General features: G+C 40.6%; 1 protein-coding gene across 1 annotated transcript in view; it reads right to left on the bottom strand.

Moving 5' to 3' along the window:
• The window catches only part of LOC126470466 (zinc finger FYVE domain-containing protein 26), a 370429-nt gene that overhangs the window by 88160 nt on the left and 254707 nt on the right, over positions 1-27562 (bottom strand). Inside the window, exons 25-26 of the mRNA XM_050098326.1 lie at positions 21828-21941; positions 20528-20802 (exon numbers count right to left, since the gene is read on the bottom strand). Of these exons, the coding sequence (XP_049954283.1) occupies positions 20528-20802; positions 21828-21941 (389 nt within the window). The remainder of the gene's footprint in view (positions 1-20527; positions 20803-21827; positions 21942-27562) is intronic.

Genomic DNA, 27562 nt, shown 5'->3' with positions numbered 1-27562 from the left:
ATTCAGCATCTATGTGCTATCATTTGTGTGCCTAATGTTTCCAGTACTCTCCCTGCAGTTAATTTTGTACCTTCATTTTCTGGACCAAAAGGTGAAAATCTCACCAAATTCCTCCATGATGTAGGGCAAACAAGTTCCTGTCCTGATAGCTTTCTTCTAAATGTAACAAAATTAAAACTTTATAGTGATGCACGCATGTATGTGGAGTCAGTTGATGCAGTGTGTGACAGTCACTTTTGACAAATGGGGTGTCAGTCATTACCGATATTGGTTATCAACACACTGACAAAAGTACGGAGAAGATTTTGAAGCATTTACTGATTGCATCAAACTGTATCTTGCTGCACATATGCCTTAGGAAAGAATCAAACAGGTAATGAAGTGCTACTCCAACAATTTATGTATTTATAAGGGGAATTAACCCGCAGTTTGGAGGTAAGGCAAAAGTACCTCCACCACCTTTCTGCATGAAGTAATTTAATTAGCATTAATATGCAAAGAAGCAGGATGGGTCGTTTTGACCCCTGCACACAGTATTCAACTGCATCAAGTTTTTGTTAATAATACCAACTGCCAGAGGTGTCGAAAATCGAACCACACTGCAGAGTGTTGTCATGCTCCTTGTTGCACAAAATGGCACAAGATCGAGCATCCATGTGACAAATGTCCACAATACAAGAGACAAAGTTTTCCATAGAGGGCTGCTCAAAAGTGGAGAAATGAGCGAGAGGCAGGATCTGCCACCCACCCTTGCAGCCAGCCAAAACTATGAATCTAGTCAAGAAGGAAATGATTAACGAGGTGGCAAATTTAGTACTAGAAGGTAAGCTCAGAGGGGAGACTGTCCATATGTTAGTAGATACCGGAGCTCACATTAGTGTGTTATTTGTGTCACAACATGACAAGTGTGTGTGGGTTCAAGCTGCTGCAATATAACATACGTGCCTTAGTTGAGGAGATGATACCATCTGGAACTTGTTTTGTTGACCTGCAAATCAACGAGAAAAAATATGGATTTGACATGGAGGTAGTGAGGAGACACAGACGAGATTTTGATATCATTTTAGGAACTGATTTCCTGCACTTTTTTCAGGCAGTGATAGATTACAAGACACAAACTATTCAATTCAGAGAGGCAACCCACTGTTTTGGCAGTCAGCACATGCCTCAATCATGAGGAGCTTGTGGTGCCAGGCCTCTTCCACAATCTTCAATAGAACTGCATACATGGGCATTAAACACTAACACCCCTGTCAGAATGAGCAGAGGTATGGGAAAAGTTCTCTGGGTAGATGTGAAAACTCGAATATCGCTGAGATCGTACTTTCTAGTCAATCTGCTCAGCCAGAATGACATTCTTGGCTGGTTGCAAATCCAATTTAAGAGAAGCATAAGTAAACCAGAAGTTTTAGGAAAAAAATTTAGAATACCAGTTTGTGTTAACGATTTCAGTCAATGAGATATGGAGATTCCATGTGGAATGATACTGGCAGGTGGAGAAGAGGTTATACAAACAGAAGTTCACTTTGAATAACAGTTTAAGCAAAGTAAGAGGAAGAATTTGCCCGTGAGAAAGGTTTATGTAATTATGCCTGTGTTAAGGAATCAGTAGCAAAAGAAGTTGGCACATTTGCCTAAGTCAGGTCAGAATCTTTTGTACCCATTCCTGGAGGAATATGTGTGGCTATTCGAGGAAAGACAGTATTTGTCGGCAACTGACCTCGAACAGCACAAAATTCCCATGGAATAGCTCAGAAATCGCATAGATTATCATATCATCTACAATCTGTTGTTGAAGAAACTATTCAACAGCAGCTCGCTGCAGTGATAATTCAACTCCTCTGCAAGCACATGGTCATCACCTGTAGTCGTGATCCCAAAAGAAAATCATTAAATGGAGAGAAATCCTATTGTCTATGTGTTGATATGAGAGTGGTAAACAAAGTCACTACATCTGACACTTGTCTACTATCCTGTATTGACAAAACATTTGACCGATTAGGGAAATGTAAGTATTTTAGCAATCTTGGCATGCTCTCTGGGTACCACAAAACTTCTATTGCACCGCCAGATCAACCCAAAACTGCTTTTGTGGCCCCTATTGGACTAGATGAGTTTCTCCACATGCCTTTTAGTCTAATGAATGGGTCTGTAACTTTTCACAGGTTCGATGACTTACTATTAAGAGGTTTGGAGCCTACTATGTGTCTCATGTGTCTCAGTGATAGAATAACTTTTTCAAGAACAGTTGAGGAAGACACAGAAAGATTAAGGAGTGGGCTGTCTAGGTTGCAAAATACACACCTAAGTTTGAAGAGAGAGAAGTGTTCATTTGCTAAGTCACAAGTCCAGTATCTGGGACATATTATTATTGCAGCTGGAGTTAAGCCAGACCTTAGGTTGATAGAAGCTGTAGACAATTTTCTAGTACTTACAAATGTTAAAGGGTTACAATCATTTCTGGGACTAGCAAATTACTATCATCATTTTATGGAGGATTATGCTATATAGGCAAGTCATTGATGAAGTTGTTAAAGAAAGAAGGGCACTGAATTTGTGTAGACAGAGGAATGTGACACAGATTTGAGAAAAATTAAGGACATTTTAACAAGTTCACCTTTGTTAACCTACCCAGATTTTGAAAAACCATTTATTCTTTCCACAGACGCATCTGATTATGCTGTGGCCACAGTTCTTTCTCAGGAATACAGTAGTGTGGGAAGGCCTATGGTTACACCTCTTGGCAGATGAATTCATATGAGATTAATTATAGCACCAATGATAACGAGCTTTTAGATCTTATGTTTGGAGTTAATTATTTTAAATGCTACCTCTATGGACACAAGTTCACTGTGGTCACTGACCATGATGCCCTTGTATGGATACTAAGTTTAAAGGACCCCAGTAGTAACATTATACGGCACAAACCTGGCGATCTCCACCACAATGTAGATGGATTAAGCTGCCAAGTCAGAACTGTTCAAGACAGATGATGTTTCAAAAGAGGAGCTAAAGTAAGCACAATAGAGAGATGTAGAATGTCACCAGCATGCATCCTACCTGGAGTTTGTCACTGAAGAACGTATTCTATATTGCAAGACTCTCTTGGGTAACATAATGCTAATACCTACAGAAGTAGAGCAGCACATTATGGCACAATTTCATGAAATTTTTCAAGCCAGACATAATGGGTAGTGTGCCACAAATGCTAGGACAGCCTCCCACTTTTGATGGAAGGGCAGACAAGCAGATGTATGGAAATATATTCAAAATTTTTTATCTTGTGCACCTGGAGCACCCCCGCCAAGGAACAAAATCCCCTTACAGACACTCTCAGAAGCTACAAAACCATTTCAAACCATTGTGTTAGACATTGTTGGTCCCTTTCCACAAAATGCCCAAAGTAATAAGTACATCTTGTCTATTTTTGATAATTTTTCTTGGTACTTAATTCTAGTACCATTCACAGATATGACCACTGAAACAGTCACTTATATCTTTGTCAGTCACTTTGTTCTTCAGTCTGGAAGGTGCAACACTATATTAACTGATCAAGGTTCCAAATTTATGTCTGCTCTATTTGTATTAGTGTTTAAACTGTTAAGAACCAAGATACAGTGCATAACGCCCTTTCATCCACAGGCTAATGGTCACCTTGAATGTGTCAATGTGTCAATAAGATGACTGTTTGAATGCTGTCTTATTACATGGGAAGGGCATATATAGGCTGAGATAAATATGTTGCTTATGTCGTTTGGCGTATAGCAGCTGTATGAATGAATCAACTGGGTATACACCCTCCGAGGCATTCTACGGAAGGTCCACGAACTCCTTGTCTGAACACAATAATCTCCCACATGAAGTAAATATGAGTGAAGTAAAAGGATTAGTCTGCCATCATAAGTCAATTTGAAAACAATCAGAACAATGAAAAAACTACTCAAAGACAGTTGCAGCATGGTAACAAAGGGTCTACACTTTTCCAGAATAAACCTGGTGATCTTATGCTGCTCCAAAATCCAGCAGTAAGAAAGGGAGGAACTAAGAAGTTCACTCCTCAGTATGAGGGCCCTTACCCTGTTTCATGGGTGACTCCCCCATAAATGTGGAGATCCAGTTGTCTGATCATACTGTGTTAGTGCATTTTGACCAGCTTAAGCCATACCACAGCTGAGATATTCCACCGCCAGCTGTATCACCTAGCTCTGCCCAAGCAAAGGCGTTACTGCAAAAAAAGTAGAGAGACAAGCCACTGCCCACGTGTCCTCACTACATCTTAAGAAATAGCCACCGCTATGCCCTAAGGTCTAGGGACTAAGTTTGTTCTATTTACAGAAAAGAAAACAGTGTCAGATTTATAGTAGAGTATAAAAATGTGAGTAATAATTTATGTAGAGGTATAAGGAAGTCTGGGGTAAAAGTCAGCATTGTTATTTGAATTATGTATATAAACATGTATCAGATAGACAGATTTAATTCCAATAGAGATGCATGCTGCACCTCAAAATGATAGAAGAAGATGCTTGTGATATTTTATCACATGTATCTGCACTGTGCTGTAGAATAAGCTATAGCATTAAGGATTAGTAACTAGAGCAGTAGAAAATCAACTGTGGTGCTTTAAAGCAGAAAACCAGTGATGTGGTAATCTACTGAACTTTAGAAGCTGTTACAATTATGGTTATTTGTGTCAAGTAGTTGACGAAAAATTGTGAACGTACTATTAGCCACATGAGAACATTACCTACTGATTCAAATGGATAGCAGATGTTAAGCTATGAATGAGTACTTACACTGACTTACTGACAGAAACCACGAATAAAGAGGTTTCACAAACTGTAAGCCCGTAGAGAGCCTGACCCTACATGCCAGAATTACGCAGTCCCTACTGGACAATCAGGTTGGGTTAAATTGACCTTTAGAACAAAAGAACACAAGCACAACACACTGGAATAATGTATTTATAGACACAGTTGACCTTCAGCAATCAAGTGCAGTATTACAGCTGTTACAAATTTTTGGTAATTGTAACTGTATCCTACCACACTGGAGATACTCTGCACATTTGTATATTTTGCCCTATTACATCATACAATATGACACTGGAAGACTTATGTAACTACTGCAAACACTGAGGATGAATTACATAGAGCACTACACGTCAACCCAAAAGTGAAAAACTGCCTGTTAACTTATTTTTAGTGCTATGATACACTCTACACCTGAACACACACTTGATATTCATGAGCCAAATTATTTTGATTAATTTGCCTAAGGATAGACACAACTTATATATTTTGCACCAAGCCCATCCAGTGCTACTTTATGAAGCCACATTGTATATTATATTTATTACTGAGATCCCATTATTCATTGCATCAACATGAAACTTCCAATCTACACAAGCAGGTTCATCACTGGACTGTCAACGCTACCTATAAGAGTCGTTGATCCAACACAGCCGTTCGTTATAACCACAGGTACACTGAACATAAGTGACTGAAGTACAAAAACACATGAGGATTCACATCTGTAATAGATGCCTCTGACTCAGTAACATTGACCACGATAGGATGTTCCACAAGGAAGCATATGAAAGAGTTAGTAACAATTTAAACAGATACAAAGAAACAGTTTTCCTTTGAAATTTCCTGGCAGATTGAAACTGTGTGCACACAGTTTTAATCTGCCAGGAAGTTTCATATCAGTGCAAACTCCACTGCAGAGTGAAAATCTCATTCTGGAAACATCCCCCAAGCTGTGGCTAAGGCATGTCTCCACAATATCCTTTCTTCCAGGAGTGCTAGTTCCGCAAGGTTCGCAGGAGACCTTCTGTGAAGTTTGGAATGTATGAGACGAGGTACTGGCAGAAGTAAAGCTGCAAGGATGGGGCGTGAGTAATGCTTGGGTAGCTCAGTTGGTAGAGCACTTGCCGGCGAGAGGCAAAGGTCCTGAGTTCGAGTCTCAGTCCAGCACACAGATTTAATCTGCCAGGAAGTTTCGTATCAGTGCACACTTCGCTGCACAGTGAAAATTGTATTCTGGAGTTTCCCTTTACTAACAGGACTCAGGAAGCAATGATAATATGAAATGAAAAGATGTCAATCAGAACTTTCATAGGAGGCAGACATTTTCCAAGTACCCTCACAAGTTTGAGAGATAAGAGGAAACTGCATCAGAATTAATAATGGAAGAGTTGACTATGTCCACAGCTGCTCTAGCTACTAATAATGATTACTGTATCTAGCATAAGGTTACTGAGGTCCACTTTGCTGTTTTTAAACTTGTATATACTAGATTTTTTGATTTTGTTACCTAAAGAGTGACAGTTTTCCCCACCTTCTGAGTCTGGCCGTAGAATTAAATGCATTCTGTGTCATGTGTATACTCATAATTAATGAAAGAAACTGCCATAATGTTGCTAGGTATTGCTCAATATGAGCGAACAAGTATATATAAAAGTAGATATTGTGTGCCAATTCTTATTTGTTCATTTATAAATAAAATTGTTAGGGAAAAGCTTCCCTGACTTACTGTCCCTTCCCCTGCTGTAACTGATTCAGTGATTTAGTATTCTCCCTTGTGGGAGTGCATACCTAATTTGGGTGTTCGATTTGAAATGGAACACACACACCTTAACACAGATTGCCATATTGCACTCTAATTTGGGTTACGGCAACAATCCTAATTGAGCAGGAGTTAGCACAGTTTATTTCCATAAGAACTGGCAGTAGTTAACTGTGAAGGAAAGTCTATGATGGATAATCCCATTAATAACATTACCACACTAGAGGCACCATATGGGACATATCAATTTCCTGTAACATCATTGAATGACAATGACACATGACATTGAGGGGGGAACGGTCAATTTTGGTGATGTGGTGTGTGCTGGTTGACATGCGAGGGAATGTTTGTTTGTTCCTGCAGTGAATGGGGTGAACTGGAATGAAATTTTCATAATGTGGTTCCTTACGCTACTGACGGGGCATGGTATGTGCAATCCACTCTCCTGGTGGGTAACCATAAGTGCATGCTGCTGCAGTAAACTTCTGAGTCCTCCCTCTGTATTTATTACCCTAGCACCGTGTTACCAATTCTATTTGGTACTTCCTTCTTCTGTTGAGAAGAGGCCAGCCCAGGATAATCTGAACTGGGTCGACCAAAGCGTCCGATCCCACCTGTCGGCTTTGACCTGTGACGTAAGGCTGTTGTGGTGTGTGATGTCAAGATGGTGCGGAATTTAGTTTGTGAGAGTGGCGTGTTTGTAGGTGTCATTTTGACGTGATCGGTGGTGCTCTCTGGTGGTGTGTTTATGGGTAGTGTGTTACATGGCATATGGGGTTCATTTGCGTGATAGCACTGCACGGGTGTTGTATCGGGACTGTGCTTTCAGTGGAATATTTTTCAGTGAGTGAACAATTTTAGTTTTGTTATTTCGACATTATTGTAGTTTTTTTTGTTCATTGTGTGTGAATTTTGGTAAATTGCTTTTTTTATGTGTTTGGTAGGTACGGATATGACTGACAAGGTCAACAGTTTTTGGTTGTTGGCGATGATAGGGGACAGTGCGTTGTCTGTAATAAAATTTCTTCAACTATTTGGGTTTTTGGATGAAGTCATGAAGTGTTCAGTATGTCGTGAAGAAATGAGGCTTACTAAAGTTCCGGCATCTCGGACCAGGGATGGCTGTATGTGGAGATGTCTTAAGGATAAAAGGTCAAGGGAAATGTTTGATTCCAATTTTGTTGGTTTGTTGTGTTTTTTGAGGTAGTGGTGATTGTGGACGTGGTTGAGGTCAAGGGAAGTGTTCGATTCCAATGTGTAGTTGTGGCTGTGGGTGTTCCAGTATTGGGAGTTGCTATTGAGCTAACTTGGTCAAGGGAAATGTCCGATTCCAGAGGATATTGTTTAGTGGAATTTGGGGAGTTTGGTGTTGTCGGTTTTTTCGTTGTTTTGCGTGGTCTGGTATGATGGTGTGTGTCTAAATTTGTTTATATTTACTTCTTCCCCACCCAAAAACCCCCAATTTCCCACGCTTGTCCCGTTAGTTTCAATAGGTTTTTTGTGGAACGTGTGTGTGTTGGTTTTTCAATGTATTTTTGTGTTTGTGGTCATGTCTATGTGATGACGCCATAGGCGCCATATTGGAGTCATAGTGTATGGTCGTTTCCACCATATTTGTGACATCATGGGTCAAAGCAGATGGGCGGAATCGGACGCTTCTGTATTTCCTCTGAACTGAGTCACTCCAACAGTACCTAATATATCTCGTCTTTTCCATCCAATGACAATGGCGTATTGCTCATACCTGTGGTAAGAACACTTGCCCACAAAAGGCAAAGGCCCCAAGTTCGAGTCTCGGTCCGGCACACAGTTTTAATGTGCCAGGAAGGTTCGCAGGAGAGTTTCTGTGAAGTTTGGAAGGTAGGAGACAAGGTACCTAATCTATCTCATTTTTTCCATCCAACAACAATGACGTATTGCTCCTACCTTTCGACACTATTCCATACTTAGTTTCACTCTGGTTTACTGTAAGGCACGGGTGACATCTCAGTCTGTCAGCCAAGCAGACAACAAATGTTTCGAAGGCTGAAACAATGTATTGATGATCAGTCACTAAGTGTTTGGGGAATTCTAGGGAGAAAACCATTTCACTGTGGCCCACACTAGGCCTCCAAGACATCTTTCGGTAGCTGAACTTACTTCCTGCCAACGCTCCTCCTTTTACTCTACCTTCTGACCTTCACAAGTACACATGAACATTTTTCACACATTTTTGCTTTTCACATCAGCCATTTTTATTTTGAGGAGAATTGAGCGGCCTACTCAACTGTTATACTCAATTAATGGGTAACAAGTGACACTATTTTCACTAAATCACTTAAGCATTAAATGACTAGGAGGTTATCAATTACTCTCCCACTCTCCAGTGATGTACTCTAGCATAGTGTGACTAGAAACAACAATGACCCCAAGAGAGTCATAGTATTTTCTTCTGTTTAGTCTTCTTACTACGATCCACCTATCCTCTGTCATATTATTATTCACATAGAGACACACATGTCTTCCACGCACACTGAACGCTATTCAATGTCTAGTAGGTCATAGTAGCTTCACTCACACTTAGCACAAACATAATCTGTAAACTTCTATTTTTTTTTATTTAAGAAAAAAAAAGAAGAAAACAAGATTCTCAGTTTCGTCTGCTACCACCTCTTCTAGTGTCATTAGCGAGTGTTCACCAGTTGCAACCCTTCAGCTGCAGTCAGCATTTGTATATTCAATAAGATCCACTGACAATATACCACTCTGCTGGCTAATGCCTGTTAGCGTGGCCATAACAACCCCTGCCCCTGTTTGCAGCCCTTTGGTTACCACCAAAAATTTGATAACTTACCCTTCTCAGAAGCATGATACTCTGTCATCATAGAGCGATCAAGCATTATATATTGGAAAGAGCTATCAATTGGTCAATCCTTCTTGTGTTCAAATTTGGTTTTCTGACCTGCAGAATTGTAACTTTACACGTTTGTTTGGTCCCTGGTGTTTCTCATCACCTACAGATGTCACTGCTGCCCACTGATCACTAACATGATACATTAGTTTAACACATCTGTGTGACCTTTTGTTAGATCTAACATGTAGTCCTTGAGTACTGAATTATTTCCCCCCAAGCACCAGCCTGCTGCTCTCAACTGAGGAAATGTCTGTAAAGAGCATAATCTGCTCAGAAGGCAGAGTTTGTTTTATCTACTCAGGGCAGAAAATTTCCCAACAAGGGCAGGTGTATTCATTTTGCTGTTACTCCACCTTTCCTGAGGTGATCTTTCATCTCTTCTGTGCCCTTGTGCAGTGTTCTCAACTTTATCAAAAATGGCTCTGAGCACTATGGGACTTAACGTCTGAGGTCATGAGGTCCCCTAGAACTTAGAACTACTGAAACCTAAGGACATCACACACATCCATGCCTAAGGCAGGATTCGAACCTGTGACTGTAGCGGTTGCGCGGTTCCAGACCGTAGTGCCTAGAACTGCTCGGCCACTCTGGCTGGCTCAACTTTATCCTTTACCACTTTCATTAAATGGTGACTACACACATGCTTAACAATATTCCCAGTTTCTCTGAGACTTCCAGCCATGCTCCATATCTAAGGGGAATCCCCAGTTCTACTGTCAAAAAATCTAATGATGGAGCCCTTGTCTTCATGGACATAACCTACCAATGTGGTAGCACTCTTTTGTTCAAGGGCAACAACTCCTTTACTAATTCATTACTTTACTGGGTGCTAAAGCTGGAGCAAAATGTGGACAGTGCAACTAGCAACTGAGTCACCACATACTATGTCCCTTATTTATGCACGGAATGTGCTAGGTGGTCTTCAGTCACATATCAACACCCTGTATTCATGCCCAATGTGTGATGTATTCACACATGCTCAAAGTCTTGCCCTTGGGCTTCTCTATTATTTTACTGCTTTACATGTTTAAATTTTTATGCTTTCCATACATTCTGACATTTGCACATAATGTGGTGTGATGCACTTTCCCCCTTGACTGATTTTGATACTGTGAATGTTAAAACACACATTGCTGACATACAATAAAGTATGCCTGTGTGAGATCCTCTGCAAAACTGATGGCAGTGTGAAGTCCGAGTGCTATCTGGATTTACTCTAATATACCATGTAGTGCTATTCGATCACAATCAACAGTTATCTGCTATCTTATTACTGCACACTTTCTTACTATACTACCACATACACTTTGTACACAGCACAACACTTTACACTAACAAGTCATTTCACTTTGTTCAGAGAAAACAATTTGGCTTTATTGCTATAACTCTACTGTTAATGATACAGATAACTGAATTTCTGGCTCCTCAAGGTTATAACACCACTACTAATGGGTTTCCATGGTATACGTGGGATCAATTTTGCTGAACTACTTGTATCAGCCTCACATCCCTCTCCTACCCGCTGTTGGAAAATATAAACTATTGTTTAACTATACACCCAAGCTTGTGGCTGAGCCTGCTTGGATTTTTCCATTACTTGCCACTACAAATCAGCACTTCTTGCTGTCTGATTGATTTTGCTGAGTGAATGCGTAGGTTGTAAAACAAACGATTCCAGGCATTTGGTTTCACCTGCTTCTACATGAACACCAACTAATGTGATTTGTAAGCACCCATAACCATACAATGCCTCATATTTTCTCCTTCTTTTCTGGGCTTATGCAAAGTACTGTCATTACACATGTGAACATGGCTGATTCCATCGGCTGTTGTCCAAGTTCAGCATTTCATGCTGCCACATTCCACATACTTCACCAGTTCGTTCAATGATATACAGGTAACTACCTCCAGACATTCTTCCTGCTGACAGTTATCTTATGTGAAATATATCTTTTGCATTATATGCTGATTAACTGACAGAGTGCTAAGACTTATTTGCTGTAATGTAACACAGTGTGTATTACTGTAGGCATCTGGGCTGGTATTAGATAACGCTGCTCCTGAAGCCTCATAAACAAGCAATAATCACGGTCACTGAGACACTTCAGTCCCATTGTACTATCATCATCTGCTGTTGATCCTTGCCATGAGGTGCTGTATTGTATTTGCTGTACTTACTAGTGCTGTGGATGCCTCTCCTTTCCAAAACCACCCATTGTCATTGGGTTTAATGTCTGAGTGACTGGCTAATGGGCTGTACATCCCTAACCAAGTGAGTATAGCGGCTGACTTGGACTTGGCATCTGCAGCTCATGGTCTAGTGGCTAGTGTTGCTGTCTCTGGTTCAATTCCCAGTCAGGTCAGAAATTTTCTCCACCCAGAGAGTGGATATTTGTGTTGTCCTCATCAGTTCATCATCATTCGGGAAAGTGGCAGGATTGGACAGGGAAAAGATTGGGAATTTGTACAGGCACTGATAACCACACAGTTGAGCCCCCCACAACCCAAATATCACCATCATCATCATCATCATCATCATCATCATCACCACCACCACCACCATCATTGTTGGATTTGGCCATTTTAAAAGAAGAAGAAGTATTATGACAACAAATTATCAATTGATTAACGCCATGGGAAACATTGTTGTGAAGGCTGCGCCAAAGCAGAATGCTTTGTACCTTATGGGGCATTAAATTGGTGCTTATTACCAACCAGGAACAACTGTGAAGCATTTTGGATGCCATGCTGCTGCAACACACCAAGTGAGCTTGATTCAACATGGACAGCACAGTGCTGATAAAATATTTGCCAGCACTGACCAAGCTGATGCTGGTCATTGGGATATAGCTCTCTGACAAGTCACTTCTTTTTCTGCCCAGATCCATGAAACCCTTGTGTGAGAGCACGTGTGGCTCATGCACATCTAGGACAATTTTCTGTCTAGCACCAGACGAATTTGTATTGTAGCTACTGAACTAATACAAAAATATGAGGAACTGAGGAATTCAATCCAGCATCAATTGGTTACTATGCACCAGGGGCTGTCAAACCTAACACTACCCTGGAAGTAACTAAGGCACTACAAATTCTATTGTATAACACCCATGCAATCAAGTTACATACTACTACATTATTATTCAGCTGGGTTTACAGCAAAAACTTGGCACTAACTTATTACCTGCTAAACTGTTCTTGCAAATGTTCACTAACATTTCTTCTTGCAACATAGGTACACCCACTGTTAAGCTTTCTGTTCATTTTACCTACTCTCACAAAACTAGTTTTAAACCTTTTATGTTATACCTGCCTGAAGTATCTACTGTGTTACCACACCCACACAGCTTGCCGGTGTTACCTAACAATTCTGAGACTCGACTTTTAGATTCAGTTAACAAATTAGCTACCAAACATGGACAAATCACTCTTCATCACACAACTGTGCATATCATTGAATGGAATGGCAAAGATTACATGTACAGAGTGACTATTCCCAATGTAACAACTGTCCCTCTAACTCCAATCCTTATCTGCCTTGTTGTATGGATCTTGTATACCAGTGGCTATTGTGAATGTTTTAAGCCAAGCCCTCAACCAATACCCAAGCAGTAGCCATCAGGCGAATATCATTTTAATACCTAGGCACACTTTAGGCATGGCCCTCCCTTAAGTTGAGATGTAGAGGTTAGTGGTTTGTATTATTACATTGGTATTCGTTTTAAAAGAACAAATTTTGTGTCTTGGCATGGGGTCATGCAGAGTCACTAAAGCAGATAATTGTGTTTCAAAGAATATTTGTATTGAAAATTAAAACTCCTGCATATCAGGCACAAGTGTTATTTTGAAATTTTTATTAGGAAATGTAGATGATTATACAGTTTTGTAAACCAAAGTCATATAAACTGCCTAATTGTCTTTATTTGTAGAACAAAGCTCATTCCATGGCAGTCATGTTAAAAACAACCATGCAACTGTTACCTTGTAAATGGCCACGCAACCTAAATCCTTCCGTGTGCCCTCCTCTGATGCGAACTCCATTCTTGAGCATTGCATTCGCCTGTAATCTGCAAGGCCTACTCGCTGAGCTTGCAGACTCCCTACGGCAGCACCAACCCTGTCGGCTTTGACCGCAGCCCTACACACTGGCACAAGAGCCCTGCCAAACGCTGTTCAGCTGCTGTCTGGCTGACTGCCTCAACCACATCCTCACACGCTGTTCACTGGCTTGTATAGCATTCGTCTCCCCCCCCCCACCCCTCCAGCACTGCTGTCACACATGTTTAGGATCTGTAAAATGGCTCTCATGGAAGGGAGAAGAAATGTGTATGGTGAGCAGTTTTGCAGTTTTACTGAGAGGAAACATTTTTTCCATTTTAATTGTCTTTCATATGGCATATGGTACTGCCTCTTTGGTAAGACAGTGGCTGAGCATGGCCCGGTGTAGTATCAGATGTTTTGTATAACACCCACACTCAGTCCATGTGAACATCATCCTACTGTAGTGCCACTTAATAGGGATGCTATGTTGAGTACCAATGATGGAGGGATGCGCACTGAAGCACCCTCTGCCCACCAATAAGGTTTGGGGGGTCTTCATGTGGAGCGTGTCAGATGGGTCAGTGAGAATGTGTCGGTATTGAGGATGCCCTTTGGCAACAACCAGACATGTCCACTAGTTCCTCCCTTTGGGAGCACAATGCCTCTCAATTTCAATGCAGCAGCCTCCTGTTGCTGTCATGAGTTTGAGTAGCATACCCCTTAGGTCTAGGCTTTTGGAGGAATAAAATCCACTGGTGATGCAAACAGTCCTTTTGAAGGTTTTTTAATACCACCACTAGATGTTCCACTTCCTGCTCATTTTCTCATCCTGACCATGCAATGACAGCTTTGCTACTACTGAGTCAATGTGTGACAAATTATTTATATCAACGAAACAAGCGAAAATTGCCAACAATATACGAATAGTGCCAAAGTTATATAAAGTGTACAAAAGTTCTCTGTTGTGTAGCAAGACCTTCAGTTGGAATTAGAATGCAATCCAGACCTGATCTCTGTGCAAGTCATGCTCTCAATTTTACTTAATTTCCAAGTTCTATGTGTTTAACTGTTTGACTGTTAACTGTTTTATGGTGTTTGTCAATTAATCCATAATAATGGCATTCCAGAATCAACTTAAAGCAGGTTAGCTACTCACATATCCCTTTACATCTACATAGCTAGACTGCATCTCTGAAAGAATACAACAGTAATAAAAGAGCTGCTTTAGGGGACTACATCAGTGAGGAAACTGCACACAAAAGGTAGGGAGGAGTTCTAATCCCCAATTCACTAAGTTGATCCAATAAAGGGGTAAATTAATTATTGCTGTCTCAAGGGGGACAGAATGACCGGTTCTAACATATGTCACATACACCAGTTTGTACAAACAAATGGCTAAGCTGAAAAACTTTTATAGGGGTTTAGTACCATTGGGGGGGGGGGGGGGGGGGGGTCTAGCAGTCTCATGTTGCTAAATTAGTGGCAGTATATCAGTCATACTCTATGTAGAACTATCACATTCTAATCAACTGCTCACAGCACTGCTTCAAATGTATGGGGAGCATTCCAAGCAACAGGCACTGCTGCCTGATGGAGAGGAGGTGGTCGACCATGGTCAACTACAGCATCAGATGATTATTACATAATGAAACAGGCAAGAAGGGACCCACATCAAAGAGCAGGTACAATAGCAACTAAATTTAACAGGACTGCAATGCATGCAATCTCTCACTACACAGCAGTATGGCAACTTCGCCTAATGACCAGTATGCAGATTGGCAGCAAACTTTGCATTGGTGTCAAGAGCATAGGGACTAGATAAGTGAGAACTGGGGTCATGTGCTCTCCTCCAATGAGAGAAAATTCAGTCTGAGTAGCGATTCTGCACTTACCTTCACATAGCAACATGGGTGCACTGGTCTTCAAATCTTTGAACACAGTATACTCACTGTTCAACATTACTGTGACACTGTACTCCTTCCACATGTGCATTCTTCGTGGAAGCATTTGGCCCTGACTTTGGTTTTATGGATGACAGTGCACAGTCACACTGAACAGCACAAGTGGAAGAGCTCTAGGAATGAGAGGATATTCGGTGAATAGACTGGCCTGCCCAGTCTCCCCAGCTTAAATCATAAGTCATGCTTAGCTATAGCATTAGATTTATCTTCCTCTGCCATGAAATAAAGAGGGCAATTGTAAAATTTTTTTGTTAGAATATAACATCCTAACATAAACTGGTCACTGCCTTCTGCAAGACTGAAAGCTGCATGGTGACCCTGTGAGTATGTGGTATTAGGAATGTATATGAGGGTATCATTGTAGTGATGATACAGGCTGTAAATGAGGAAATCCCCTGACATAAATGACACAGATAAAGCAGTTTGTTATGAATGGCTCAGTATCTGGGAATGAGCATTGCAGAAATTGTGAACCTGGTAGGCTGTTCGTGTACTACTGTCATGAGCATCTATGGAAAGTGGTTGAAGGGCAATGAAAAAACAAGTAGGTAACAATGTGTTGTATGTACATGTCTCATTACAGAAAATGGAGGGCAGAGGCTTGCCCACTCTGTAAAGCAGGGTAGGTAGCAATCTCTGGGAGATCTGATGAGCTAGTACAATGCTGGTGCAGACACAAGTGTCTGAGAGCGCACTATTCATTGCACATTGTTGACTATGGGGCTCCACAGAAAACAGTCCCTACATGTCCCCATGTTGATCTAATAGCATCTTCTGTTACCATTGTAGTGGGCACAGAATAATCAAGATTGGACCATGTATCATTGGAAATATATCACCTTGTTGGATGGATCACACTTGTTGTTAGGATACGCCTTCATCCAGGCAAATGACTAATTGCAACATGCACTACCCCACTGATGCAGGCTGATGGGGGTCAGGATTACACTAATGGGCACATTTACCTGGGCTTCCATGGGACATGTCATGGTAATCAAAGACACAATGACACCTGTGGACTATGTGAACATAATTGTGGATCACCTGCATCCCTCCATATTCATTGTCTTCCCCGAGAGCAATGGCATCTTCCAGCAGGATGACAGTCCATGTTGGAAGGCCAGAGTCATTCTGCAGTGGTCTGAGGAGATTAGTAGTAAACTCAAGTTGATGTCTTGACACGTATCTGGGATGCTATTAGGCACCACACCTACAAACTACCAGCCTATAGCTTATGTGAATTAAATGACCTGCTCATAGACATTTGGTGTCATATAGCTCGACAGAAACCAATTAAGAGCTTGTCAAATCCATGCCATTCAGATCACTGCTGTATTGCATCCTAAACATGGACCATCAACATGCCAGTACGTAGTGATGCAGGTCAGGTGAGTTCTAGCTATAACAGATGTGGGAGACAGCTTGTGCTCTCAGTTACTAGCCTCGGCATGCATCAGATCGATCCTGGATGACTGAAATTTTCTGCAATGCCTCCCCCTATGTAGGACCTCCGCATCCCTTCTTTCCAATAAATCACTTTGGTTTAAATTATGCCTACTTCTTATTACACTTAAATTCACAACATATCCTGTCATCCACTTTCACTGAAGCAACCTTTGCCTGACAATATCTGTTTATTATTATTATTGATTTGTCACCTTGTTTAGTTGAAATGTGACATTATTAATAATAAATGCATGGTAGATGAAGTAAATATGGATGAAATAGATCACTTTCAGCAGCAAACTGCTGTGCTGATGTTAAACAACCAATAGCTGAAGGAAAGTGTAAATCGGAGAGTTTCAGCTGCAGCAGTGTCTAGTGGGGAAAAAAGGATAAAAACCAATCCCCTGCAGTAACTGTGTCAAACCTATTTGCCCCTGTGAATTCACCATCTGTGGCATTGGCAGTTAATCTGGTAGCAGACATTTCCTTGAGTAATTTTACACAGTCTTTTTGAGGCCAGTCGAATGAAAATGTGCACATATTTCTTCAGAATATTAGAGATGTGGGTCATATGTGCATATGGTTGAGTGAGTTTCAATTGAATATTAGTCAGCTTAAATTGTATGTTGATACCAGGAGCTATTTTGCATCAGTACATTCACTTAGAAAGGCATCCTCTTTTGAAATGCTGTTCACAGGTTGATTGAACATTTCTTAGACAAAAAAGTGTTAGATTATATGGGGATAAGTTATCCACATTGAGGAACAAAACCTGGCAAAGACTTTGAATCATTTGCAGACAGTACCTGGGCTGTCTCTTGCTGGAAATGTGTGTGTTAACAGAATGCCAAGAACATAACAATATCTTACTATGTGATGCGGAGGACCACACAATTTATGTTTTTGTAAAAGGGATTGATCTTAGAATAGGGAGCAAGATCATGTTTTTGTACCTTAGTCTTTCCAAGAAGCAGTTTGCATAACTTTATTAAGGGAGGAGGTAAACTGATTTGTAATAACTGCAAGCAGTGTGACTGATGCGCACCACACTTTTATAATCAGCACCTATTGCCAATGACTGGGACATCACGCACGGTGCCATGTTGTGTGCATTACAGAGAAATAGTACATATGCAACAGACATGCCCTAGGCTACAGTACAAACAAAATAAGAATCTACCAAGTGTTAGAGTTAGCTGCAGAGGAGATAACAGAGGTCAAAATTTGAGAAACATATCAGGAGCCGGATAGCCTCTGCCCTAAGCTCACATTAACTTAGATTAATCCAATGAGTAATCAAGGATTACAAAAGGTGGAAAGTATGCTGTCAATCAGAGACTTAGATAACAAAAAAGTGAAGACACTGTTTGATGCCAGAGTGCATTCATGTCACTAAGGGGAAAGAGTAATAAATACATCAATTTATTACTCTTCCCCCTTAGTGACACGAATGCCTTGCGGCAGCCTTTCTGCTATCTGTGTGGGTTAGAGAGTGAAATAAAACACCATATAGGCTCATGGGGGATTAATTTGAAGATTGGCGAAGAAGTATTTGTGATTACAGTAGGTATATTGTCATTGGAAAATCCAGATTTTGACATGCTTCTAGGGAGTGAATTCCTGTGCTACATTCATTGGGCAGTTGATTCTGCATAGAAACTGTCTGGATAGGTGACCAAGAATTTCTATTTGGCATTGATAGCACTGTACAGGCATTTGAGAAGGGCAGGAAAGGATCAATCCTATCATTCTCAGAAGATCAACGTGCTTCACTGTTCAAGTCAACTGATTGTGAAACTATATGTGGTGGAATGGGGAGGCTCTTCTAGGTGAAAGTCAAATTTAAATTCCCCCACACACTCAGCTATTCTGGTGGATCTTATTGCCAGGAATGAGTCGCTCGATGAGTTGCGAGAGCATATGAAGAGCATATGAAAAGTATATGAAGTACATGTCATCCAGTTGTACTAATGAATAAATATTTTTGTCTGTTACTTTTTATAATTTTGGCAGGACAGATGCCACAACATCTAATGCAACACTTTTAGAAACTATACAAGAGTTACCAACAAATCAAACTGTTAGGTGGGAAGACAGGGGAAAAAGAAGGAACAGGAAGAAATTAAGAATGAAGAAGAGTGTATATAAATAATGTAGACATCACACCCCCTTAAAGCAGAAATTACTGGAGTAGTTGATGCATCTGCCAGAGAAGGATAGAAATTTGTTGTAATTAATACTTGAGGAATTTAGTACTGTTTAAAATTTGATGCAATATGAGATTCCCACCACAGATGCTAGGCCGATCAGTCAAAAGGCATACAGAATTCCAAATTATTTGCAACCTGTGGCTGGAAAGAGCATAAGAGAATCTAAAGATACCTATTGAATTGTGAAATGCATCTGCATTATTCCAACAGTTTACAGATTTATTGCCAAGGGCACTGAAATCCATGTACTTAGTGTATTTAGATGACATTAATGTGCTCTCCATTTCCCTAGAGGAACTTGCACAATGACTAAGAGATGTACTTTTATGTATACAACATACAAATCACAGCCTGAAATTGAGGGAATGAAAATCTGCAGAATCACCAGTTAATTATTTGGGTCATGTAATTTTAGGTGATGGCGTTCAACCTAATCCATGGTTAATCAATGCAGTAAAAGATTTCTCTTCTCCTCATAATGTAGAAGAATAATAGTCCTTTCTTCATTTAGCAAATTATTACTGACATTTTGTACCAGAATACACCACTACTGCCAAACCTCCTACCATACTGTTAAAGAAGGGAGTAATATTTACCTGGACCCCTGAGGGCGAAACAGCGGTGCTAAAATTAAAAGAAATTCTAACATAATCACCCGTTTTGTCATACCCCGACTGTGGGAAACCGTTCATTCTCTCATGTGATGCCAGAAATTTCATCATTCTGTGTGTTCTTAGCCAAGTACATGGGGCATTTGAAAGACCCATTGGGTATGTGTCTAGGCAATTAAATCAAGCCATACTCCACAATAGTTCTAGTGTATGGAGTGCATTATTTTAAACATTTTAAGTGACAAAGAATTGTAAATACCCAGATGTATATTTTATAGCAAACATCCAAGCAGTATAAAGAAGGTGAAAACACTGTCTGTTTTCAAACAAAAACTACAATATCATCTGGTCTCAGCCTGCCGCTACAGTGTAAATGAGTTCTTTGATGGAAGAAGAACAATGTAAGAGAGTTCCCAGATGCAAGTATAACAATGTAAAGGAGTTCTTAGATACAAGTCTACAAAATTCTTAAGTAAGAGAGTCTTCTGCAGATTCCATATAAATAATGTGTAGATGTTGTGCTTGCCACTGCATGTATGCACAAGTGTATAAATTTTTCTTAACTGTGTCTGATACTATTTTCTGTAGCTATGTGTGAATGTTATTTATGTGGGGTCAACCCTAAATCTCTTTTACAAATGCCTGAAAAATTGTGTATATCTATGTTCTTTTATGTAAATACCAAATACTTTGTAACACATCCAGTGCGTCCTGACATATTGAATATCACTAACAAAAGTGATCAAAGGATAAAAAATAAACAAACAAATAAATCATAATTTACATGTTTTTATAATTTACCTTGTATGGGCCTCTTGTTCAGAGTGGAGTTTTAGAATAGCCAAGCATAAGCTTACACTTGGTGCATGCTCGTAATTAAATTCTTCTCTCACTGTGGAATTGTAATCTTCTTCTACAGACAATTTCCATGGAAAATCTGCCACTGATTCTGCCCTAAGTGAAGAGCTGAAAGTACCATCTTCAGAGCTTCCAGCTTCAGTTTTCTCAAAAGCATCCTGACACTGAGCATAACAGGCATCACATACCCTTACTGATACTTTTCCATATCCTTCAACCTGGCAATGTAAATAAAACTCAGTGAAGAGACACATATTCCACAGAACAGTATAAAACACTTATTGTGTTGCTTATTGCCAAATGTTTCGAAACATAAATAAAAATTATATCACATCATGCGAGCCAAGTCAAATGTAAAATTTAGTTATGAAAACTACTACAAGTAGTCACTGTTATTGATGATTTCTTCGATTATAATGCACAACGTGGAAAACTTTGCAATGCGATACTTTTGGCTTTTTACATGCAATTCTGTCTGCAAACTTGGTTCAGCATAAGTCTACAATTTCATGTCACACTCATTTTTCAGTATCTGGGGTGAAGAAAAATTTAATGCCCAGTCAATGACAAAGTCATTAGAAACAGAGCATAAGCTCAGGCATCCCTTCAATGTCAGTTCAGTGTTCTTAACCACTACACCACCTCACTTGGTTTCTTCACCTGGAGAAGCACACATACAAATATATAAGTTCTTTTAATTTAACTACACAAGCAAAATTTCAGAGATGAAAGTGCAGAAAAAATTAATATTCTCATATTTCACTTGCCAGATAGTGTAGGGGTGACTGCGAATCCAAACAGAATATTTTATACAAGACATCTACCTCAGCAGGAAGATATATGAAATAGACAACCCAAATGGGATGATAATTTTGAAAATAATTTGCATCCAATAAAAGCATCAATTAAAAGGAAGCAACTGTAGTTACATTGAACTCTTCTGACAATTCAGTAATGTGTGTGTGTGTGTGTGTGTGTGTGTGTGTGTGTGTGTGTGTGTGTGTGTGTGTGTGTGTGAAGGGAGAGAGAGAGAGAGAGAGAGAGAGAGAGAGAGAGAGAGAGAGCTGCACATTTACTGCAAGTAAAGCAAACTTGCATCATTTAAAATTTCTGGACTAACAGGACATGGTTGATGTATCAAACTTGCTCCTAATCAACCGTGGCTTGTTTGCCCAGAAGTTTTAAGTTATATCAGTACCAGCCATTATATCTTACATTGTATGATGACAGAAAACTTGCTTACCCTCATTTTTTTGGAAGAACAAGTTGCACACACAACACGTCCACAGCGTCTGCAGTGGTGACGACGATTGAACATTGAGAATGTTACTGAATGACAAGACATGCACTGGATGACCTGTTGGGGCAAAAAAATTGTACAACTGTTACTTCTGGAGGATCAAATATCAGGAATACAGGGCTACTACAAATCATTTATTCATTTTCAAGATTTTATATTTTGCAAAGCATTATATATATAAATAAGATTGATGCATGATTAGAACTGTAACACACCAAGTTTGCATTATGCACACCAGTTAGCATTACAAATGAAGTGTCTTACATTTTGTGAGTTGGAATATGTGAGATGATTACCTGTTACAACAGTGCATCATGCATTCAGAAGGCAATATGGAAAAGAACAGCCATTCAGAAGGCAATATGCAAAAGAATAAGCATGTAAACAGAGCATTGTGCATTGAAATCAACAATTTAGGGACACAGGTTACCTTAGTAAAAAGAAAAGTACTGATCAATCAAGTGTGCCACATGCAACTGTGGAGACAGTGAGGGAAAGTTTCATACATGGTCCTAAAAGATCAATGGTCCCCACAAGCCATAAACTTGGAATACCACAGCAAACTGTGTCGAAGATTTTGCGACAGCAGTTTAATTTCAAACTGGATCACCTGCAGCTCGTGCAACAATTAAGACTTGAAGATTATGGCTGGTGCCTTCAATTGTGCATCACAATGCAGAAAGCACCTGAGGAAGAACATTTTGCCTCCAAACTGATATTCAGCAATGAAGCAAACTTCCATTTATCTGCAAAGGTTGATCAGTAGTGTAGGGCACTGAAAACACTCATGAAATTGTGGCACACAAATGAGATTCACTGAAGGTTAATATTTTCTTCCCCATATCACAGACGAAACTGTATGGGCTGTTTTTCTTCTGTGAAAAGACTGTGATGGGTACCTCTTACCTCGATATGCTGCAGCTGTGGTTGTTTCCACAACTGACTGCTGATTCGGAGAATTGAATCTTCTAACAAGATGGAGCACACCTTCATTGAAACACCGATGTTCATTGATAGCTAGATGACTAATTTCTACATTGCTGGATTGGATGTACTGTTGGAGATAATGTGAATCTATTGCTTTGGACCCCAGATCTCCTGACATAACACTTTGTGACGTTTTCCTTTGGGTTTACACTAAGGACCGTGTTACATACCCCCACTGCTAAGAACACTGGAACAGCAGAGATGATGCATCAGTACTGCTGTAATGACCACTGAGAGGTCATTGCTACTAAGGTATGGAATGAACTTCATTATTGCTTGAACATGTGTTATGTGACTCATAGAATATTTTTAGATTGCAAAGTGCAAACTTATTGAGATTATGATTCTATTCATGCAACAGTCATATTCGTATGTGTAATACTTTGGAAAATATAGAGCTTAGAAAATGGATGAATCATTTATAGTAGCCCTGTACAAAGCTGTAGCATTCATAATACCTAAGAGGGGCTCCAACAGCATGTCACAGGTGGGGTACTTAAACACATGTGTAATCAGAAAAATTGTGGAAAAACCTCAGAATTGGTATAGAGAAAACATATAAATAGAGATATTGGTTAGAATTGACGCTAAAACCAAACAAAAATAAAAGTAAGACCTATCCAACAGCCTTCAGCCGATTAATACCCATATACAATCAGCCCAACCATCTGTGCACTTCATATAAATAAAAAATTATGTAAATAACTGTTAGCAAGTACTTGCCTCAAGAAGAAATGTCAGTACTGCTGATATACACATATAAAAGTATATACATTACCATAGATTATAGAAACAATACTTCACAGATTATAGAAACAATACTTCCTTCCATGGGGTATAGAGAACGATACATTGGGGAACGTTAAAAAGGAAGGACAGGTCTCTCAGATCCCAGGATGAGAGGGAACTGCCTATTGTGAGGAGATGTGAAGGTAAATATTAAATGTGTGGGAGTGGGGAGCCAGAGAGAGTTCTCTGGTAGACTTGACTTCTTTGAGGATGTTCATATTCAAGCTGGTATGAATGACCATGAGGCAGTCATAGCAACACTGGTTACATTAGTATTCCCACCAGTGGATATTGAGATGGTTGCAGATGAAGAGGCACACATATTGCAGTGAAAAAGTGCAGAATGCTGCCACAGAGGGTATGCATGAGGTGATGCATGGATACAGCCACTGACCGAGGAGCTTACCAGCTGTGGCAGCAGGCCTGGCCAGGCAGCTCTTATGTGGACATCAACTACCTTGGACCTGGCCTTTGCTTACACCATGCTCTTTTTGTGTGTGTTTAATTACTCTGTCACTCACTTTGGTCATGTCATGTATACTATGTGCTCTTCTCTACACAGTGTTTGCACACTCTGTTCTCTCCATAGACTGACTCATACATCAACTTTCATTCCCTTTTCTATGGTTCAGCTACCTGGCTTGTAGTCAAACCACTGTCAGCTAGTGTGGTAATATTTTGTGCCAGAAGTGATGGCATCATGGCACTGTCACACCTATGTAGATACAAAAGCAGCAACATAGGATGTACTTGCATGTGTTATGCTTTTCTTTTTTGTATCGTTAAACTGTGGCCACTGTGGACCTGGCATTTTTGCAATGCTGGCACGAGCAGTTGCGCCTCCAGGAGCAGCATCAAATGCTGCAGGAGATGCAGATGCAGGAAATTTTCAAACTAAATGCTGAATGGCTCAATACACACTCAACGCCAGTGATGAGCCAGGTGTCTGCAGAGAAGCATTATTCTCCCCTGCTCCCGATGCCATTTGCCAGCTTTGATGAGTCTACAGAAAGGTGGGCAAATTATCTGCACTGGTTTCTGCTGCACTGGCAGGTAAGGTGTATCATCGATCCTGTTGATAAGGCTGCCTTGTTATTGTCCAGCAGTGTGGAATAACATACACTTACAGCAAAGAGCAAACCGTCCAACAATCGGCAGATGGCATAGTTATACATGCATGGCAAATTGTTCATGGGGCCCCTTGGGTGAGCCAGGTGCTCTTGCCTTCCACAGAGTTGCCATATGTTGACACCATTGATGATTCGAGGGTAGTAACATCAAAGGTGCTTTCTACTTTTGCTCCCTTTGGGCTCAATGGGATCGAGTCCTTCACAGTGTCACAATCCCCGTTCACAGAATTTTTTGGACTCTTGACGCCACTCACCTTCCACACCCATTTCCATTTGACAGGCAAGTCAGAGGTCCTGTCCTGACTATCATTTGGTGCATATTCCAAGGGCTTACCTGCCTGTAGATGCCATGCATCAGGTATGCTGCAAGGTAAGCTATTTGCCAAAGGTCTGTGACAGTCAGTGAGCCTCTGGATGGTTGTTGGGGTCCCTGGCGTTTTCCCTCAACTCGGAGGCTGTCTCTGGTGACTCACAATCGTCATCCAAGCATATTCGGCTTACACTGATAATGGATGGATGATCAATTGAGTTTCTGGTAGACATGGGAGCAGGGTTGGGCCTAATTAACTTAGATCTGTGCATGCTCTTTGGTTGCAATGGCTGCTATGCCAAGTTTTGTCTTACAGTAAGCAGTTGTTCCATTGAGGGGGCAAATTCCCATTTATGCATATTATAAAAATGTGGAACATTATCACACATCAAATTGTACAATGTACACCTGCAGCTGCAGTTGGATGCCACTTCTTGGAATTTTTTAAAGCTCAATACCTCATTTGGGCTCTACCAGTTTCATCACTTGCCTTTTTTCTAATTTTGCCTGCATTAATGAATGATATTTGGAGTAGTTCATCCAGGACAATCCCTGTTGTATATACTACCTTGATGACATTTGGGCAATGGGCTCCTTGCAAGAGGAGCATTTATGAAACCTGCTGTCTGGTGAACGGCGTACATTGCAAGCTAGATACATAGTTTTCTCACCAAATGTGCATTTTTCAGGCCATGTACTTAGCAAAGATGGCCTTGTCCCTATGGGTGAGCACATCAAAACCATCAACAACCTGCCAACATGCAAAAACCTAAAGGAGCTCCAGTGATTTGTGGGCAATATTTCTGATCGTATGAAGTTCATTCTCAAGGCTGTGCACATCCGCCATTCTCTTAACTGGCTTTGCCACAAGGATACCAAATTCAAGTGGTCTGCTGACTGTCAACAGACTTTTCAGTCCCTCAAGTAGTGTTTGTGCTCTGTTCTCTGTTTGTCTTCCCTTATGCCAGGTAAAACATTAATCCTGGCCACCAACACATACCAGTATGTCAGTGGTGCAGTTCTGTCACATAGGAACCCAAATGGCACTGAACAGTCCTTAACATAGACATCAAAGATGCTTTCTGTGACACAACATAACTACACACAGGTGGGAAAGGAGACACTAGCTATCATTTTCAGCATTATAATCTCTCAATCTCAATCTCTATCTATCTCTCTCTCTCTCTCTCTCGTATGGAGCAAAGCGAGCAAAGCCCGTACTCATTACTGAATTCAAGCCCTTGGCTTCCTTATTTGTTTCTTGCTCTAAGCTGCCAATCAGACTGCCCACATGTTGCAGAGGTGGACTGCTTTTTCAGTAATTATTGCTATGAGATTCATTACCACTCCATCCCCCAACATGCTAAGGGAGGTGCACTATCGCAGTAGCCAGCAGGACATGACCCAGAATTTGATTGACAGGAGGCCCTAGTTTTTGCATTGGATGATACCTTGCAGCAAACATTGCTACATTTTCCTTTGATAGTGCATGAGGTCATGGCTGCCATGGCTGCTGACCAGCTTTTTCAGAAAATCATTTCAGCAATCCACACGGTACGGCCCATGCACACTTGTTTGGGAACAGATTTGGTGTGGTACAAATTTTTTCTACAATGCGATTGGCTCAACATTATCCAGGGGTTTCTCATGCTGACCACAGAAAAGCAAATCTGTCAGGTGATCATCCCTCAGCACTGTGTCCTTGCAAACTCAAGTTGCTGCTCGAGTTGCACTGGGGTACATCCCATACAAAGGCTTTGGCACAGCATCATATCTACTGGCTACCATCTGACTGTGATATTGATATTCTTGTGTGGGTTTAAGCAGCCTGTGCACAGAACCAGGATGTATCTCTGTGTCAGTATTCCCCTCGGCCAGGTCCAGAATACCATTCATTAAGAAAGGGTGCACTTTTTTGAGAAGCACGTAGTTATTGGCAGTCAATGCATTCTCAAATTTCCTGTATGTGGACAAATTGTCCTCAAAGACACCAACACCAACTATTAACGTGTTGTCACTCACTTTTGCTATTGAGAACTCTCCCCAGATTCTCATCTCTGATAATGGCTGGCAGTTTGTGTCATAGGAACTTACAGATTTTTGTGTTAATATTGGTATCCAGTATCTGACTAATGTCCTGTTTCACCAAGCTTGTAACTCTGAAGTGGAGTGGTTCATGCAAACACTTAAAATTCAAATGAAGAGCTCTATGTCTGCCTCTTCCAGTGACCATGTACTGTCAAGTTTTTTTGTCACAGAATGGGCAATGGCATTTAATGGGTGGAGTCCAGCAAAATGTTTGCATGGCTGCCAGCTGTGGGGTCCTTTGGATCTGTTGCACACTGGCTTCCAGGTCTTGGGTTGGGCCACAAAGGTCAGTATTCATTTGTGGTGGATGTCAGTCAGGATAAACTGAACCGCCATTCCAATCAGTTGCATCCATGACATGTTGGACCCTCGGT

The sequence above is a fragment of the Schistocerca serialis genome, chromosome 3 (genome assembly GCF_023864345.2).
Source record: "Schistocerca serialis cubense isolate TAMUIC-IGC-003099 chromosome 3, iqSchSeri2.2, whole genome shotgun sequence".
In the NCBI taxonomy this organism is placed as follows: domain Eukaryota; kingdom Metazoa; phylum Arthropoda; class Insecta; order Orthoptera; family Acrididae; genus Schistocerca; species Schistocerca serialis.
This window is presented reverse-complemented; position numbering and strand designations above follow the sequence as displayed.